Raw genomic sequence first — 20,123 nt, 5'->3', positions numbered from 1 at the left:
TGTTTAAGAAGGGGAAAATCTGAATTAACAAGAGACAAAGTAAGTTGTACTTATCCTTTAGGCAACAAAAAACTGCAATAGCAAAGTCAGTAGAGCATGAGGTCAGAGATGCTTCCTATGCAGGTTAGAGTTCTAAGCTTCTACAGTATTACAGTGCTCTTCACTGTGACAGCAGGCCAGTAGGAAAGTCCCTTTCACTCAAAATTTACTATGTTATTCCTACATACATATAGAATTCACACCTTAACCAGGTTAGGGGCATGTGGTTCTTATTTGGCCTGTTGGAGCCAGGGATAATGCATCTACAAGAAAACATCTTCGCTTGCCACAGTAAGAATGGAATTGAGAGATTTTTAGCAGAATTCCATCCGTCTACCAAATGCATCCCATGGAGCCAAACAGTAAGTATTTGATGGACTGTAAGATTTTTAAGCCCACAGATGTGTGATTACATTGAAATTTGATTATGGCAATCAACTGCTAACACAACAAAAAAAAGTCTCATTTCAGAACAGTCTTGTCATGGCGCATAAATATGAAATATTTTATTGCCACTTCTTATGCTCTCTAATCACATAGAAGTAATTTAATTGTGAAATGTCATTTTATTATCAGTGTTCCAGTAGTGTTTCTCATAAATAAATTTTTCACCCTGCCTCTAATTTTCTAACAGCTTTGCAAAACAAACTTAAGTAGCAACAAATGACATTCAATATTCTCTTAACAGTGTATTTAACTTATGTAAATAGGAGCTTTCTCTCTTTTTGCTATTACATTATTAGTCATTCAAGAACAGAAATTAAGGAATAGGAGAACTGTCACTTTTCAGAAATAACAAAAAGTCAGTATTTTCTTCCAATTCATTTTCCTGTGTTCTACTGCAGTCACTACTGTTTTTTTCCAAAGGTGCCATAAATAAGTTACCTCTTTTTTCTTGAGGAGCCATAAATAAATTACTGTAAAATTACCTAAAGTATTTTAAATGTTCCACTCACAGCAGGTCTTTTGTGAAGCAATGCAGTGTTCTTTACAGATCAAGGCACCTCAGCTCTCTTGGCTCTGGATCATTGCATTCTTCATTAATGTAACTAACTGTTTATCATTTTTGGACTTAGAAAAAAATGAAAACAAAGAAATTAGTTCTCTTTGGTGCATTTGGCTGAGACCCAGAAACACAGCCCTGACCAGCTCAATTACAGACTTTATAGGCATCAGACCATATTATTCCTTCAGCCTCTCCCATCCTGAGGACATTTGTCTCCATTCTTTGCTTTGAAGCTGAAAACCCACTGATAATTCACTGTCCTTTCACCAGTCATGTGTGGGAGAACTGGCAGCCTCAGTAGTGGAAAACCAAACTCCTTCCTTCCAGAGAGCGAGCTTGTTAGTTAGCCAACACTCCCAGGGCAAGAGCAATAGGCCACAGCTCAGGTAAACATGAACACAAATACACATACACACCTAACAGCCTATAAGCTGCTTGTATACAGCATTATGAACTAAGAAAGTGTATGGGCATAGGACTCTGGCTGTGAAGGCCACTACAGCACCTTTGCAATCACTATTACTTCATAAAGACATCTGGTCTAGTCTTGTAAAAACATGTGTCAACCCTGAAATAAAAGTTAAGCACAAATCTCATCAAGTTCTATGCTCATTTTTCCCAGCATTATAAAAATCAGGAATTTAATTAATTAAAAATATTTTTCCATTCACAGTTGTAATAGGCAAACATTTCCATTTGTGAGCCATATGGACATAGCTATCTCTGTGTCACTAGAATAACCTCATTGAAGAGATTATGACACAGTTTGCTGTATTGATGTATAATGGATGACTGTATTATATAACATGTATTAAACAGTATGTTGTATAATACAAGGAAGGTATATATAACATATTGTTGTACATGTACTATTTAATACAGTTCTGTAGCAGTGAAGGTGCAGCTTTGGGTCTTACCACCTAATGGTTGGGGTGTGTGTAATTCCAGCATCACAAAACAATAAGGTTGTACCTCGACAGTTTTTAAGACAGAATTTGGAGTAGTAATATTGTACTTCAGGAGCTCTGACAGTTTTTCATTTCTGTTATGTAAGTTCTGAGCTCTGATGATTTCAGTGTCCAGGTTTTATAAATCAGAGCTGAGGTCAGTGCCACCAGCCATGTTCTCATTGGGGAGAGGAAGAACGCCAAGGTGCCGTATGTTCGCTGCAGGAAATAGCAGGAATAGACCTGCCAGGCCAGGAGCAGTGCCATTGCCAGGTGAACAAGCACAGCCACGAGGCGCCGGACGTGACGGAGGTGGGAACGGAAGCTGTGGCCCTGGCATCGCAGCAACAGGCACCAGCACAGATAGGCCATCAGTGGCAGGTTGAAAAACAACATCTGAAAGGAAGAGCAGAGAAAAACAAGACAGTGAGCAAGCCAAGGGTTCTGGGTAACATCTATGAAGGCTTGGAAAGATATGTGCACATAAAGCTGTTGCATTCTAAGGGGCTGAGTACAATTCCCAGAGATGGAATCTCAGGATGCACCTTTGAAGCTCTGCAGCTGATAGAGCTGCGACTGCCTGTGCCTCAGTCCCAGGCCAAGCATTCCCACCCATTCCCTTCCAGTAAGAGGCACTAACATGCATCTGACATTTCCTGGATCTGATTCAGGGAGCCAGACTTAGTAAAAAATTAGCATGGCAAAAACAGAAGGTCTGTATGTCAATTTAGCTCTGACCCAGCTCACCATGGTGTCACACTGGTACAAGGGAGACACCATGAAGAAGGAGACAACATGGGTTTGGTGGTTTGGTCCTTTAGCTTAAATGCCAAGGAATGACAACTTCTCTTTCAGATTAATGGAGACTCCTGGGAAAACTGGACTTACGTGTGCTTGGAGAGTGACACCTACTGATCTGAAGGGTTATTAAGGGTGCAAGGGCTGCCCTGGCCACTCAGTTTCTTTTGCTTAATCACTGTGTGTGAGCTGAGGGCAAAAATTTATAGAAAGTCTAGAGTTGTAAATATGTAGAGATGACCTCTAATCCAGATATCCAAGGAGTCCAAAGCAACATCATTTTATTAGAGAAAGAGAAGTTTGTGAAAATAATGCACAGCCTCCTTCCTTTCTGCCCTTTAAATCTGCAGAAAGGTAAGAAAGACCTCTTGTAGTCAGGCATGCTCACTAATCTCTCTACTTCCAAGACTCCTTTCTTTATAAAACTATTTTTAAAAATTGGAAAAAAGTCCCAGAGGAAAAAAAACCCAGTTTTTCAGCCTTTATTTTATAAATACATACCTGTAAAATCCCAACCACAAATGTCATACTGCCCTGTAAGAAGGAGCCACCAACAAACACCCCAAAGGAAAAACAGGCCCCCATCTGGCCATCTATCAGTTCACCTACAAACCATGGTCCTGCAAGAGAGGAAACCAAACACCACTATCAGGAAACACAACAGAGACACAGCCCTTTCCCACATGGCCCTTTGTACCCTGAGACTTCTCTTTTGCTTGTCCCTAGTATAATCAGCCTCGTGTTTTGATATTCAGCAAACAGCAGTCTGGTGTAAAAATACCACAGTATGACAGGGGGTTGTGGCACGTAATGAAAATACTTTTAGTTAGTTTCATCTCTCTGACAATTTTCAACACCATATATAACTTCTTCCTTATGAGAGAGGTGAAAAGGTGGATCCTTTCAAAGGGTAGCTTTTTCCCAGAATTACAGTAAGATATATGAAAAATGTGGCCACAAACAATTCCAGCCAGGCTCAGCACAGAAATTAAAATAGGCTGCTCTATGTTATGCATACTACACTGACTAACAAGAAAATAGCTATTTCAGTAACACGTTATCAGAGGAGAAGAAGCTCAGATTGTTAGCTCTGATGCTAACCATCAAAAAATAAGTGAAAACAAAACTAAAGTTAAAAATACTCATTTTGCTTTCAGAGTAAATTACTTCAGGGGTTCTAAGTTAGCCTCTTACAAATAAACCTTTAGTCTCTTTGTACATTAACTTTTAAAGTTCCACATCGATTTTGTAATTTAAGTAGATTTTCCCCATTCTCCAAGATGTTAGAATTCTTAATTTTCATCAGGATCTGATGTGTAATTTCAAAATATTAATTTATGTCCTCCAGTACTCTAGGCTACTTACCCAGAATGGTGTATAAATTCAGAACCAGAATTGAGTAATAGAAGGTGTTTGTTTTACTGAAGACATGAAGGGAATACGAAGTCAGAGTAAGTAATCCTGGCTTTTCTAAACAGAGACAACATTTAAGAAAAATACACTTAATTCAGGTTGCAACACCTCCCCAGATATATACGTATGTAAAATACTAGTCTTTCTGAAACAAATCTGTACATTATTTACTCATTCTTTTCAATAAGAAATATAAAAATAATATTTGGTATGTCTACAGAAAAATGCAAAAGAATGCATTACTATTACTGTGATAACTGAAAGTAAAGAACCAATAAATATAACAATCTATATTAAAAACAGCACAGGAACCTGCCCTTCTAAAGGAATACACTTACTGTATGGACATAAAACTGAATGACCATTCTATACCCAGAAAATGAAGTTAGCTAGAACGAAAAGCATGGAGAAAGTATGTATTAAATGAAAAATAAGAGAATCAAAACAGTAACTCCGCAAACCCAGAAAGGCAGGTCACCATGGACTAGATTAATTGGATTTCTTTTGATTCAATCTACTTTAGTGAGATCTGATAGCAACTCAAAATTAAGGCTAGGCATTAAAATGACATTATTCTGACAAGTGTGTGGTGCTAACAGAAAAAAAGCAATATTAGCTCTCTAACTGAAGCAGACAATTCACATATCAAGAGAGCCTTCCTATCAAAGCTAGCTTGTAGAGTTACACCTGTTACGTGGCCTTCTCACAAAGAATTAACCTGCAGAGGGCAAGCTTCACCTTTGGAAATCAACAGCTGTAACAAACTTGTTCATTAATTTGTCAAACATTTGTCATGGTCCACATGGACCTAGCTGACCACAGAATCAGCTCTTTTAATATTTAGCTGCTGAGTTCCATAAAGGCAACTGAAAATCTGATCCTTTTCTATGTAAGCAGTTGCTGTAGTTACCTCAGGATGCTACATGGTTAGGAGTATAAAGGAAGGGACAAATGCTGACATGAATAGGAAGGGAGGTGGCTTCCAGAAAAATCTCATTAGTAAGGTGTGGTTCAAACAATTGTTTAAAGGATACATGCCATGACCTTAATTGTAATAATTTTCATTTACTAAATCTATCACAAACAAAGTATCAAGTTATGACAGAAATGACCTTAATATTATTTTGAGAAAGACCCAATCCTGTTCATAATCTTTGCAAAAATTAACAAATACTATCTTTGCAGAAGGAAATCTGTTTCTTCACTCAGGCGAGAGAGAATTCTGTGACAACTGTAGTGAAGTAAACACACATACAGAACAAATACAAAACAAAACATTCCTTTCCCTATGCATTGGATTCTTCAATGAGAAAATTAAAATAAAACCTTGGACTTCAGTCAACTGAATTTTTGTTTCAACAAAGATACCTGCTCAAGTTTCTAGTTTACTTTATTTGATATATTGGAGGTTTTCCAGGTTCCCTTAAAAGCACAACAGCAGCTTCTGAGAAACCAATCAAACCCCGCAGTAGCAGATGTGAAATGCATATGGTGATTAACAGCACAATTACTTACATGTTGTTAGCACACAAGTCAACAGTAAAAAGTTTAAGGGAAAACAGATCCACTAAAAACCACAGCAAACATTAGTTCATACCTTTGAGTACTGGCTTTTGGAGGTGTCTGAAAACAACAAGCAAGGTGATCTGAATCAGCACAATCAGTCCAAAGAGCACACGAGCCTGAAAAGACAATTTTGACTGTAAGCCAGCCCTGGAGTAGTAGCAGCCTTGGAGCATGCCTCATGGACACTGGTAGATTTCTATTTGAAACACATACTCAAAGCTTTTTGGTGTCATTGAAATGAAGAATAAAAAGGAAACCTAAGGGTTTCTAAGTTGTTGGATTTGTATTGTACTGACTTGAATTCTGCTGAATGGCTGAAATAATAGACCTGAATCTTTAAAAAACAGGGTTTGTAAACACATCTATTGAAAAAGTGTAATTACACTTCCAAGGCAAAACACTGTCTGAGCACTGCACTGAGGAGAAATGCAGTTCATGACATTGTGTAGAAAGTGTGAGTGATTAACAAAGCTAAGATAATAATTTTGAGCCAATTACTACAATGAACCATAGCCATGTGGACTTTCTTATGTTGTTCTAGAAGTGCACCTAAACCATTATGACATGACATCCTTCTTTGCATGTACTGAGCTGTAACATGTGTGGATATGACCTGGAACTTCCTAAAGCTGATGGGGATTTTGCCCTCCACTTTGCTGGATCTATTTATAATGTCAGCAGCTGACAGTGAGAATATTTGAGCATTCTTGCCAGAAAACATATTGCAACAGATCACAGTGAATTTCTCTTTAATATTTCCTTTTTCTACTATCTCCAGTAGCCCCTTTGCAATTTCTTGCTTGCCCAAAATGTGCGTATACTTTTGGCCAAAAATGGATAATTGGGAAGTAGTCAACTGTTTGCATGGACCATTGCTGCACATTTGTGGTTGAAGTGGGAACTTGAGAAACTTCAAATGTTTTGGAATTCCAACAGAGTCATATCTGGAAAAGTAAAGTGCATTCAAGTCTACCAGGAATTAGGAAAATTCCTACTGCCTACTGCAGCTTGGGAAACCAACATAGAATAACAGCTGTTTTGCTGAAAGTACTTACTAGAACATAGTGGTCACTGAGAAGAATAACAGACGGCCAAAAGTCAAATCTAAGAGAGAGATTTCCTTCCATACCAAATAAATGGCCCTGTGTGCCAATTCTTCCTGAAGCATCCTAGATTGATATAAAATGAGAGCAATTACATACCAGTAATACAAAAAACTGTCTAGTTAAAGTTCCTAATTATGATTGCAGCTTTTCCTGTATTAAATTCTACCTTCAAAGGATTACTTACAGTCAATTCTGCAGTTTCAAGTAAATTGGTGATTATAAAATCATAATCTGAAAGTGCTACATATGAAGAAGAGCCAGTCAGAGAGTCAGCAACTTACAGAAGACTGTGACTATTTACTGCCCCCCTGTCCAATGTTTTCTGAAAGTTCAATTCTAGGTAATAGCCCATACTAAAATATTTTGAAGTTTTCTTGTGCTTCATTTCTGGTTGAACATTTGTTTATTGTCATTTATTCAACACTTTGAGCACAGTGTTCCAGGTGTGGCCTGACAAGCACTCAGTAGAGCAGGAAGCGACTTACCTTGGCTGGTGATGCCCTTGTGGATGCACCCCGGCATCCAGTTGGTTTTCTCTGCTGCACCATGCACTGCTCATTCACACTGAGCTTGTGGGCCACCAGGACACTGAGGTCTCTTTTCACAGAGTTGCTCCCCAGCCAGACAGATCACAGCCTGTGCTGCACTTCTGGATTATGTTTTCCTGGGTGCAAGTCCTTACACTTCTCCCTGATGAACTCCCTAATGTTCTTCTTGGCCCACAATTTTCCCTCGGTCAATTTGTGTTGGCTCTTCCCAGTCATGTGCTTCATCTGACTTGCGATAGCCCCCCACAAGGATTTGTTTCCTAATTTTCCCCAGGACTGAACTAAGACTGATGGACCTGTAATTTCCTGGATCCTCCTTTAAGCCCTTCTTGTAGACAGGAGTGTTATTAGCCTTCTGCCAGTTTTCTGGGATGTCCCCTGATCTCCACAACTTCTCCAAGACTATGGAGAGTTGCCTCACAATGATGTCAACCAGGTCTCCTAACGCTCTGGGGTGGAAACTGTCAGGGGCCATTGATCTGTAGGATCAAGCTCCTGCAACAGGTCTCACACCAACTCTTCCTTCACTGACAGTGGGTCTCTGTATCAACCTTGATCCTTGTTCCCAAGGCCTGAAGCCCAACACTGCTGGTAAAGACAGAGGTGAAGAAAGTGTTGAGAACCTTTGCTGTATCAGCATTGTTGGTGACTAATTCACCTCCGCTGTTTAACACCAGGCCAGTATTTTCCTTCTGTTTCTGCTTGTTGTTTATAAACTCTAAGAACCCTTTCTTGTAATTTTTGACATTTTGGGCCAATTTCAAGTCAAGTTTGTTCTTTTGTTATGTCTTATTTTATTTCTTATGAAAAATAATGTTTCTTTAGCACAGCAGCTTTATGAATATTTTGGTGCTTAGCCGTCAGTGTTTATTCCTTTATTAAATCGTTTGGTTTTGTAATCAGACAGATGTGACAGTAAGTCTGTTATCATGTATTTTGTTCCTAGTTATGTAAGGCAAGAGGGTGATGGAGAAGCCATGACAAGAAAATAAAATTCAATACAAAGAATGCCAACCAGTACCTTACCTGTACAGTGACATCTATGTGATGGAACCCTTCACTGTAGTTTTGTGGGCTCCACTTTAGCACATAGAGAGGGCCAGACACCTGATGTGCATTCCCCAGGTGAACTCCATCTATGAAGACTTTGACAGAAATAATGACAGAAGGAGAGAATGCCAGAATTCTAAGGAGTAAATAGAGAGCAAAATACACAGATTTGTTACAGGACTTGCAGATATGTTATTACTTCCTTAAAAGAAAGTCCCTAAAGGTTAAGCTACCTTGTAATAAAGAGTTCAAAAGATTTAGAAATTAAAACAGTGAAATATCTGTAGGCTAATGGTAACATGGTAGCTCTTTCCTACAGTTAAAAAAAAGTAGTTCTGTATAACACTACACAAAAGAACAGGATAGAAAACTGGCTGTGGAACAGACAAAAAGGCGGCAGAGATTTTAAGGTCCTGGCAGAAGTAATTTTAGAACTCTTTCTTCAAAACATTTGCTAACACAAGTGGGATGCATCCTCCAGCACACAGACACATAACCAAACACTTGTAGATGGCTTCATTAAAAATTGCCAGGGTCTCTCTCTCTAAAGTCCTTTGTTACTGGGAGTGGGTTTCTTTCCTTTCTTTTTTTCTTTTTTTCTCTTTTTGCTAGTCAGAATATAACCTCTCAGAGTTTGTAACTGCATTTAGGAGAAATGGAATAGAATGCAAGACTGATATTACAGATCTCAGATACCAACAAATGTACTGTCACTTGGCAGTGCTTATGTTCATAGAAACAGTGATACTAATACACACTCAAAATACTGCACATATGATTCCTTTCGTTTCTGGTAATACAAAAGGCATTCCAGAGCATGTTTTAGTCAAATGAAGGAGTTTCATACAGCTGTGGTGAACAATCCTACCAGTTCATATATGTAATATAATCATAAGAATGTTCAGATAAGGTTTTGAATAAGAAACTGGAAAGTAATTAGGACACTTAGTAGGATAGTGCTCCCTAACTGAAAAATTTGACAAATATCTTTTGATTGTAACTCTATGTATGCAGTATTTCAAGCAGATTGGTCTAACAGCAAATATAAAATGTTGAAAAGGGCCTATAAATTTGAAATATAAATGTAAAAATTATATGGATAAGGTAAAACTGGAAAGATAGATTTAAAACCAGTATGAAAATTGGCAGAGGCTTCTCTTTTTTTAATATATATAAGGGATGTAGAATTGAAAAGACAAGAAGCTAAGAAGCTAAGAAGTGAATAGAGAAAACATTTAGAAAAATACATAGACAAAATACTGAAATCAGCAGAGTCGATGTGAACATGTGAGATGAATAACAGATTACATATTAATCTATGCATATTGATTACATATTAATTCATTTTAATTATGTATTAATCAATCAGCTTTGGTTACCTAAAGTTCAAACTGACCTTAGGGGAAATAACTGCATAATTAAAACAAACATGAATTACTACTATACAATCTTTTTATCACAGGTATGATACAAAGAGAGCTCTCTGGAACAATCTTCCAGAGAAAAGTGAATTCTGAGAACAGTAGACGCATATTTAAAAAAAGGCTTTGTGTATATACATATAAATATAGTTAACTATTGTGAAATCGAGACATTACAGGGTACCTGATATGAGTGGAATAAAGAATTTTGACTAGTGGTTCATGAGTAGAACTGCTGTAAAGGAAGGATTTGGGATTGGTGATGAGAACCACAGGCCACTCTTCAAAGTTAAGATCTGCAAAGCTGAGGAGGTCGTGATCAAACGCAAGGATCCGGTACCTATAATGAAAGGTAAAAGATTTTGTTAATACAAACTGATGTGTGAACAGCTGATTCCCATGCTTCTCAAGTTCCCAAACAGAACCTGTCTTTATTTTCCATTTATTCTCTTCTGTAGTTGATCTTACTTTTGCCAACTCTGCTGTATTAACTGTACAGTTGCTTACCTCTGATGAGGTTAATTTTTATTATAAATCATGGAAGCAGTACTCAAAGTTCCAAGTGTGAATATCTATGGAATTTTGCACATGAATCAGATGGATGAACATTATATTAAAGAATTCAAATATAATGTACATTTCCACAGTGTCTGTGTGGGCACTCCAGTTAAGGACAAAGGCCCCAGTGTGCTCTTTCCCTGTATGCACACCAGTATCTTTCTTTGGATTACTGCAGAATAAAAGCTAAAATACTACTATACACTCCATATAGCATCAGACACTTTTTGATATGTTAGTAAGGTAACATTTCTCAGGGGGACTATTTCTGTGTCAAGAATTCTAACAGCTAGTGCAGAGCATGTGTATTTTAAAGTAGTGATGCTGAATTTTATTACAATTTATTCGTCTACATTTTAATACTAAACACATACTAAAGGCACATTTAGATGTCCCTATTTTAATTTCTACATATCAAGAATGAATAAAAAATTATTTAATTTATTATCACACTGTTGGTATGGGGGAAAAATCCCAAACATATACACAAAGCCTTTTTTCAAAAGCATTAATAGTAATAACCAGTCAGGCTGATCTCATGCTTCTTTCAAATTCACTGCACAGCATAAAAGGGAATCACAGTACAGCAAGGTAGGCTTCATATAATAATTTGCTCATATGGGCTTTACTTACCTCCTGTTATCCATCCAGTCTCCCAATTCAAGTTCCAGAGTGCCACCACGGTGCCGACTGTGCAAGACTGGCATCAGCCCACCCATTGTATGGAGATGTCCACATAAATAGGCTGTGGCAGAACTAAAAAAAGAATGTAAGAATTGTGATTATTAGGGGGAAAGGAAATATCACTGCAGAAAACCTGAAAGGTGATAGATAAGCATGTGAAGAGAGGCAAGAAATGTACTTCAGGCTGAAAACATACAGGATAAGATCTTACCTCATTAATGTTCGTATTCCAGGGGATGGGGAGATGATTGTTGAGGTGGGATAATGGCCAAACCAGATAGTATGGTTGCTGTGTAGACTTTCTGTTGCCATCAAAGACAGCTCTGCCATTTGGTTCTGAAACAGGCAGGTGACAAATCCATTTTGCTAAATAAATGTCTCACATGCATAATAACTTAAAAATGTAAACACTCTTTTAGATGAACACAAATCTTTCAAACAATTCTTCTACATAAAAAAACCCCTCCAAACCTCCAAATAAACCACTACAGAAATAAAACAGCCAGCAAAATGGAATGCAAAGACTTATACAATACCATGTTTAAAATCCCAAAAAAATTATAGGGTCTCTTAGGGCCTGGGCTGAGTGTAGCATCCACGCAGATGAATGAATAGTTCCCAAAAGAGGTAGTGTGGATGTAATGGAAAGAGCCATCTTTACGCCAGGCAGAGTATTTCCTTACAAAATAAAATGGAAGTACTGACGTTAGGAAAGCTTGTAACCATGACAAACATACATTGCTTTCTCTCCTTCCATTAACAACAGGTAATTTCACTATTTCTGACTTAGAAAATTGAAGTGCTTTTGATAGTTTATGCTAGATGGGAATTGTACATATCTTCCACTGGCAAGGACATAACATTTCAACTAACATTACCACCTAAATTGTTCTATTAAGGATTAAATTCTGTAACTAAAATGATTGTGAGTTAATCTGAGAATCACTAACATTCATTAAGTTTAATTTTTTTTTAAATTTTATTTTGGGGCTTTGGGTTGGGCTTTTGTGTGTGTATTTGGTTTTTTTGAGTTGTTCCAGTTTTGTTTCACTCCCTGCATGATATGTGGAAGCTGAAACATTCTTGAGTTCAGATGATAGGTATAGTTTGAACACAGTCATCCAGAAATCAGTTCATGTCCCTGTTCCTCCACCAATCAGAACAATAAAATTGCCAGAAAGGTTGACCTGAATAGAATACAAGCCAATATATTAAAAACAAGTTTCCAATACTTCTAATGCCATAAAAACCCTTTCACAATATTTTTTTTGAAGTTAATATTATCTGTATGAACATCATCAGCTTCAATGAAATTTCTTCCTTTAGTCCCACTTTGAGTATGTGTAACAGTTGATTAATCCTCTGCTAATGCTGTGAACATGTAAGAGGAACCTATGTTTTTGTGTAAAAATATTGCATTTCAATACAACCCACTCCATTCTTTAATTTTAATGCATGATGAAAAACAAAATGTGATATTGAGTAACTGTTTTCCCTAGCTTCTATTTTTATTTCTGCCAACATTTTTATAATTTTAGTATTTTTTATATTATTTATATTTTTATATATTAAAAAATCAACTCCATTTCAGTCTTCCATCTTCTCTCTCCTAGAGTGTGACTAAAAAATTTGGAGGCATGGACAGATTAACACACTCAATTACAAAACACAGAAGGATAAGAGATAAGAAAACTGCACAAAGAATTCTCTATTTTCTCAATTGATTCTGCTCCACTAACTGACAATGCAAAAGACAGAGAGAATAGTAGATATGATCCTGGGCTATAGGATAGTCAGTGAAAAAGTACATATGTGATAACTGAAAACAGAATATTGTTTAGTGAATTTGACCTTGAATATAGCAGCACCTGTATGGTAAATAAAAGTACCTGTAATAATTCTGAACACTATCCAGGCGTGGAATGTTGAATGAATCTGTAAGGGAGAAAAAAAGGAAATAAAGAAACTTTCAGATCAAATTGATCATTGGCCCTTGTATCTAACTAGGTAATGTTGAGATAAAGCAGTCTCAGCAGGTGCTCAAGAACTACTTTCTTTAAAATGTGTGATTGACAAGCAGACCGTCCAGCTGTGCAGAGGTGCCATACACTCAATGAAGCTAAATGGCAATGGTTTTCTCATTTAAGTTTCAATTCGAAGATAAAGGCATTGCAGGAATATAAATTGTTATTTAGTGGCTAAAAGCTAAATCTGTCTCCATTTTGACTACAGAGCTTTTCAGAAGCTTTTTTGGACTGGGTGCATGCTCTGTAAGTAAGATTTAACTCATTTGCAGAAAATAAAGTTGCCATAGCATCAGAGAACAGTGTGTGTAGAACAGACATCAGCTGGGGGAGGTCTGTACTGCAACTGGGTTCCACCTCTCCATTAATGCTGGTAACAGAAGCCTAATAGGACATACTATTATATATGACAAAGCACTTTTTCCCCCCAGTGCTCGGCTTTCTAGTTCTGCCCTTCCTGTAACAGCCTGTTTATACAGCCTACAAGATTGTCAGCTTGTGTTTGAATGCTTAGAATGTGGCAACAACTGATGGATATAAACTCCCATGAGTCCCGTCTATTCAAAAGAAACCAAATTTCCTTTAGCTGCTGGACATTTGACACCTTTTAAACTTAAACCTGTGAGGGGGAAGTCTATGAAAAGTAAATGGAAACAATTTCTTCAGTATGGTAAGGTTACAGTTTGCCCCTCCATTAAATAATGTGGTATATAACATAATGATGTGGAAACTAACATCTGAAGTCATGTTCTACCACTTGCCAGGCAAGAGACTTAATTCTCTGGTACTAAAACTCCAGTAAGAGCTTGCAAACAAAATGTGTCCTCAATAGACATGTGGATGGCAAGCCCTTCTCCTGATTCATGACTACTAACACACTAGTGAGTACTAACACTTTACTTCTATATTCTGTGATCTGCAATCATAGGAAAGACAGAAATGTTTCCTTTTCCTCTAACCATGATTCCCTTTGATGTCTATCCACTTGGTTTTTTCCATGACCCTTGATCTCTTCAGGATTGACTGGTAAGTTTTCCACTCATCTTCCACCTGCTCAGATCCCAGTTTATCTCTTGTCTTAGCATCTGTCAGATCACCTGAAAGTGTACAAAGGTGAGATATAACTAGAGGCCTATACAGCTTATACAAATACTGTAACTAGACAAGCATGCCATCCCTGCCTCCAAGTTCAAGTTGCTGCAGGCCTGGGTGCATTCTGGATGTTCCTGTATCGGGTCCACAAGGTCAGGGTAAATGCCTTCTAATGCAGATGCAGCAGCCTCATCAGACATCTATCAACCACATCACTGCAGCACTTTTACTAATTAGATAAGTAACTCTCTGTAGAAACAAAACTTCAGGTCTAGCATTAAGATTCTAAAGCCTTGCATACAGTAATGGCTCAAAGTCTTTTTGATTTACTTGTCAAAACTTAATCCATTTCAATAGCAAGGTGTCAAATGAAGTGGCAAGGCTTATTTCACCTCTCTTGGTATGATATGTTCAAATGGAAACCAGCAATAAATCTTACATTACTTCAAAGGTGAATTTCATACAAATAAGCAGGGATTGTTCTGAGTGAGGGAACTGTCTCCTAATGACTAACCACACACATTGCTCACTTCTGTAATTTCAAACACAAAGAATGTAGAATCATTACCAGGACAAGAGGGAAAGTAGCTGCTAGCAAGGACTAAGATGCAGCAACACATACTGGGAAAAAAATAGCTATCTTACACAATTGTGTCTGTTACATATAAAACACACTAAACTCACTGAAGAAACTGAATGCTGAAGAAAAAAAGAATTCTCTTGTTGAGAAGTTATTCTTTTCAGCTTCTAGCAGTCTCACTTCAGCTGCAATTCCATTTCCATTGCTTAAAATACTTTAATGCTTAAAAATTCTCTCTTGAGATCCTAGAATTTTGCCTATTTGCTCTTCCTTTGACAGTACACTCATCAGGAAATTCACACCTTTCAATTGCTTACCTGTTGCTAGAACAAGTGCAGGCTGAATTACATCAATTGTTTCAGAACAGAACTTTTCAAAGTCAGGAGCTCGTTTGGGATCCCGAAATTTGCTGATATGAATATCTGACACCTGCAAAAGAGAAGAATGAAACACTGCCCCAAGTAGAGGGTAATTGCTACCCACATTGTTCTGCAAAGCCAATACACGTAAGAATGCAATGTAAGAGCAGTCACAGTGATTCATATCAGTATAAGGGATACAGGGAAAAACAGGAGTGGGTGACTAGGGAAAAACAAAAGCAGAACAAGAAAATGATATTGCAACTCTAACCCCTAAAATCAAATTTACATCAAGAAAATTTCCTTACAACTAAGGGCATACAATAGGAGGAAATACTTAGCTATCCACAGTAAGTTGTGATGACTGCAAGTGGCCTGTTGCCTTTCAAATTCTTTGAGTTTCTGTGCAACACAGTGGTTTTGCTGCAAGTAAGAATACAAAGTAGTTCTGCAAAGCCATAGGTTAAAGCTACCTAGAACTTGAAATATATTGAAAATATATTTTGTATCTGTGGTGACATTTCCAGTAGCTGAGTGAAAAGATTCTATCCATGCACTTTAACAGAGCTAACGAGTGTTTTTAGAGTCCATTGTACGTGCCTTCAAGAAAGTAAAGATTGCCCAAGAACTGATGATATGACTTGTATGTAACTGTAAAAGATGCTGTTCATTTCTGAATCAAAACCCTCACATCAGAAGAGCCATTTGGGGAGAATAAGGGAAGTAAGATTTCTCTATTTCTTTACATTGCTGCTTTTCAGTACTGTACACAAAAAATCTTGGGTGAATGGTTTCAATTCCACTTTCCATTCCACTTCAGTCAATCAATTAATTGTCCTCGTTGGTTTAAACAAATGGTATTTGATGCTCAAAAAACAGTAAGTACACGCTCATGGCCATCTGACAATATCACTTGGAAAGAAAAACACTAACTTTTACATTCAGTTTCATAAACCTGTTCTTGTAAAGCTTCTAGTTTTTTGGAAAATCCACATAAAATATACTGGAGAAAAATTATTTACTTCTACTTATTCAGTCATCTGTATAGAAAGAAAATATTACCTGAATACAGTATTTAATTCTGCTTAGGAAAATCCCCCATTTGGAATTACATGGAATTTTTGCCTGGATCAGAATTACATGCTAAAGAAGGCAAACACTTCTAGATAAAACTTTATCTTCATTTTCATTGATGCATTCAAACTAGTGTGAAGCAAAGAACACAGCAAAACTACCTCAACACATCAATCCTCATTTAATCATTGACAAGGATACAACTTGTTTTGCTTCTTTTCAGCCTGTGGATTTACAATTAATTTATCTCAGCAATCAGAGAAAATCAAAACTTCTACAATCTTCACTCTTGAGAAAAAACACTCTTACAAGAAATCTTACTCCTGCTCTACCAATAACTACAGCAGATGTAAATTTCCAACCTTACAGCAGAAAGTGGTTGGGAAGCCTGATTTCCTACAATGACCTTTCCACTTTTCTTCCCCATATTATGATATGAGTTTAAGATTTTAAAAAGGTTTAACTTGTCATCTAAGAGTTACAGTGTCCTGGGACTTCTGAGAGCTGGAACTAAGTTTCTGTCATCATTAACAGCCATGACATATGAAGATCTCAGAAGTGGAGTTTTTTCCTTTTTTTTTTTAATTTTTAATTCACTTTAGATGATATCCCAATGAAAGGAAAGACAGTGGGCAAGATGAAAAGCTTGTAATGCTCTTATTTAATTTCCAAAATGTAGGTGAAAGCCAACTTGCTGCTTTTTCCCCTCTGACTGGATACTTGACCTCTCATTGCACTGTCAGCAGTTACTTTCATTAAAATGGGTTGGAAGAGATTTAGGGGTGAGGAGAAATCCCCATCAACACTCTTTATCTAGCAAAGATGTGGTTCAGGACAGGCAGGCATTAACAAGGGAGAATTACAAGGTCTAGAGCAACAGTAGAATGCATCCAGCTGGCAGAAATGGGAGAAATAATTATAAGCTTGTCAAATATTGAACTAGAGTGTCTATTTGGCACTGGGTGAGAAAGGAAGTTCTGCTACAATAAAGGTGAACGAGCCATTAATAGAAGATTAAAGTAAAAAGACTGAGATTTAGTTCAGTTTAAGAAGAGATAGTCCTGTGGATGGGAAGAAAAACAAGGCAGGAACTGTTGTGGGCAGAACTGACCATCTTGAGCTCTATCCAATGACCTAGGCTAGACCTATGGAGTCACCAGGGAGTCTGAAGCCTGTTTCCCACAACATCATCAGGCACAGGGCTGGATTCGGTGCTTGATTAGTTTCCAAGTTAGGTCAATGATAAAGCAGCTGTTAAAGAGCATGTCTGAAAGAGAACATAACCACTTGAAAGTAAAGCCAAGTCTCAAATTAGCTTTACTGTGACCTATCCTTGGGAGAACTCCACTTGAAGTGACACAGCCAGAGAGAACATGGGAAGAGAAACATGGGCCTGTGCATGCTGTTTGTCAGTATAGCTCTGCAGCTGCAATATGCTGCTGTATCTGACTCTTCACAAGAGAGCTACTCAGGATGGGGGCTTTCCTTACATTAATTCACGCATATCTCTCATCTTGAAATCTACTCTGCAGTAAAAATAAGCCTTAAGTCACTTAAGGAAAAATTACTGAAAAAAAACAACACCACAATTGGAGAGAACCACAGGACTAATATATGCCAGCTCATTCACTAAGAGCACTATCTGCAGCTAATAGTCAGACAAAATGTTCTTGAGATTGAGAATGAAAACAAAACAGTAAAAGCAGCTGTTTTTTAGAAGGAAATGCACAGCAACCCCTGTGACATCTCAGCCACAGATGAACTACAAGTATGTAAACACTTCTGTGGCTAGTTCTACAGTAAGTGCTTTCAGGAATGCTCTGGGGAGAAGAGTCAGAAGAGGCCACAGAAGCACTAAGATGTCACAATTTGCTTCCAGGACTATGCCAGGTCAACCTGGATTTTATGTTTAACCTGAAAACAAAGCTGTGTTCGTTTAACTGTCTGAATACTGGCCCAGTGCCTTCTGTTGCTATAAATCAGTAACGCTATTTTCTCAGCCACACAACTTTTCCGAGTTTTTGGATGGGGAAAGGGACAGGCAGAGCCTGCCTTTCGCCCTGGGATATTAGATAATACCGCATCAGGTACTAATGCAATGTGTGGGGTAGTGTAATAATTAGGTGATTTTTAATTACCCACTTCCACTACACACATCAGATCTGATAAGGAAACTTCTCTGTCCAACCATCCAGGAGCCACTCTGGCAGTCACACTCGCACCACCTGAGCTCGGACCGAGGTCCTTCACAGCTACACCCCACACACTCACGGCCAGACCAGGTTTCCTTACCAGCTCAGCCCCAGGCTTCCCATAGCAGGGTCTAAGACTTCGGAATCCTTAAAATAATTTAATTTTGGTGCAATAACTAACAAAATAACAGTTCGAGTCGGGTACCTCTGAGAAGGGGTCCCAAAGAAAGGAATCCCCGGGCTTTTATACCCTCACAGGCTGAGCGGAGGAAAGTCGGGGGCTGCGTGCTCCTGCTGTCTCTGAGCATCCGGTCCCCTGGCTGGGCCACAGGTCCCCATGCCCTGTGTCCTTCGCTGTGTAAAGGGTGACAGGTCATGGCCTTTCACCTCGGGCTGCCGCCCCCCAGAGCTCAGCCTGCAGCTCGCACTGCAGCTGCACATCGAGCTGCCGGCACAGAACATATCCCTCAACGCGACCTTTCGGGCAGCCTGGCAAAACCCCTGTAACCTGCGCTTGACTGCGCGCCCCCGCTGTGCCCGCGGCTCGGCCGCCCCTCGCCCGCCCGGCCCCGCTCACCTGCACGACCCACAGCAGGCTGGCGGCGGCCGCCCCGGGCGCGGGCTGCGGGGCCCAGTGGCGGCGCTGCCCGGGGGCCGGCGGCGCCCCCGGCGGCCCGTACCAGTCCAGCAGCAGCGCCACGGCGGCCGCCGCCAGCAGCCCCGCCGCCAGCCCCAGCATCCTGCGCCGCGCCGCCACCGCGCCCGCCCCGGGCGAGCGCTCCGCCGCCGGCCCCGGCACTTCCGCGTCCACCTCCCCGGCGGCCGGGCCGCCCCGCGCTCGGCCGCGGTTGGCTCGGAGGACGGATGCCAGCGGGGCCGGGGGTGGGCGCTCCCCTTCTGCTGGCGGTTTTATCCGGCGAGGCCGGGGGATCTCGGCTCTCCCCCCGCTGCCTGGGCGCTGAGCGTTCCCGCTTTCCCCTCCAGCCGCAGAGGTGCCTGGAAATACCTAGGTTAGAACAAAACGAAATCCAGGCGTACGAAGAAACCAGTGTCTCATCCTGTTTCCTTACAGATACAGCATGTAGACTTTTGCTTTTTTCTCCTGACGGTATTATAATTCTACCTGCTCGGAAATCTAGGCAATTGACCTTCTTTGCTCCCGACAGAAGTCTTTTTAATGGTATTTTGGACATTTTTTAATATATATGCACGCACAGCATTTTAAACCTTGCTATAGCAATTGCACGGTTTCATAATTGCTAAGTTATTCTTTACTATCAACTCAGTTTCCTAACTGCTGCCCATTTACTGCTGAGATTTCTTCTTACCATCTTAAGTATGAGTTTAGGTGAAAAAGCTTCTGTCACTTCACATCACTGTTTGGTATTTAACATAGTATTCTCAACTTCAGGTATCGGCAGTTACTAATTCAGTATTGTTCAATTGTAATTATATTTTCACATATAATTTGTCATAGGACAAAGATTAATTTTTAGCATTGATAATGATTAGCATTGATCAAGAAAAACATTTTTCAGATCAGTTAGACTGCATTAATATATTACACTTCTTTTCAGATAATCTTCATAATTTATCTGCTCTTTTGCAGGACTTCATGTATGTTTGCTTTGGTTTTTTTTAGCTGCCTTCCATCTTGCTTGTCTAC

The 20,123-nt window shown here is 39.1% G+C and overlaps 1 protein-coding gene across 2 annotated transcripts; it reads right to left on the bottom strand.

Moving 5' to 3' along the window:
- Positions 1-517: 517 nt before the first annotated feature.
- TMEM62 (transmembrane protein 62) lies at positions 518-19,140 on the bottom strand. Of its 2 annotated transcripts, XM_069017456.1 has the most exons (14): positions 19,035-19,140; positions 15,150-15,261; positions 14,120-14,257; positions 13,026-13,071; positions 11,673-11,814; positions 11,348-11,472; positions 11,086-11,208; positions 10,079-10,234; positions 8,450-8,609; positions 6,825-6,938; positions 5,801-5,885; positions 4,156-4,260; positions 3,292-3,410; positions 518-2,388 (listed from the first exon to the last, which is right to left on the bottom strand). In XM_069017456.1, the coding sequence occupies exons 3-14, from the start codon at positions 14,157-14,159 to the stop codon at positions 2,062-2,064; spliced, it is 1,542 nt and encodes a 513-aa protein (XP_068873557.1). In that variant the 5' UTR covers positions 14,160-14,257; positions 15,150-15,261; positions 19,035-19,140; the 3' UTR covers positions 518-2,061. The 2 variants fall into 2 exon arrangements, with proteins under 2 accessions (XP_068873557.1, XP_068873558.1); XM_069017457.1 differs by lacking the exon at positions 14,120-14,257.
- Positions 19,141-20,123: the final 983 nt, after the last annotated feature.

The sequence above is a fragment of the Aphelocoma coerulescens genome, chromosome 5 (assembly GCF_041296385.1).
Source record: "Aphelocoma coerulescens isolate FSJ_1873_10779 chromosome 5, UR_Acoe_1.0, whole genome shotgun sequence".
NCBI classification, from domain to species: Eukaryota; Metazoa; Chordata; class Aves; order Passeriformes; family Corvidae; genus Aphelocoma; species Aphelocoma coerulescens.
The sequence above is the reverse complement of the archived record's forward strand: the minus strand, read 5'-3'. Positions and strand labels throughout refer to the sequence as shown.

What these genes read in the sequence shown, in the direction of transcription:
- TMEM62 (XM_069017456.1), bottom strand. Translation starts at nt 14,159, where the DNA reads ATGGAAAAAACCAAGTGGATAGACATCAAAGGGAATCATG. An exon ending in AGTGTTCAGAATTATTACAG is followed by an intron (nt 11,815 to 13,025) that starts GTACTTTTATTT and finishes TTATTTTGTAAG; the next exon opens with GAAATACTCTGCCTGGCGTA. An exon ending in GGAATACGAACATTAATGAG is followed by an intron (nt 11,209 to 11,347) that starts GTAAGATCTTAT and finishes TTCTTTTTTTAG; the next exon opens with TTCTGCCACAGCCTATTTAT.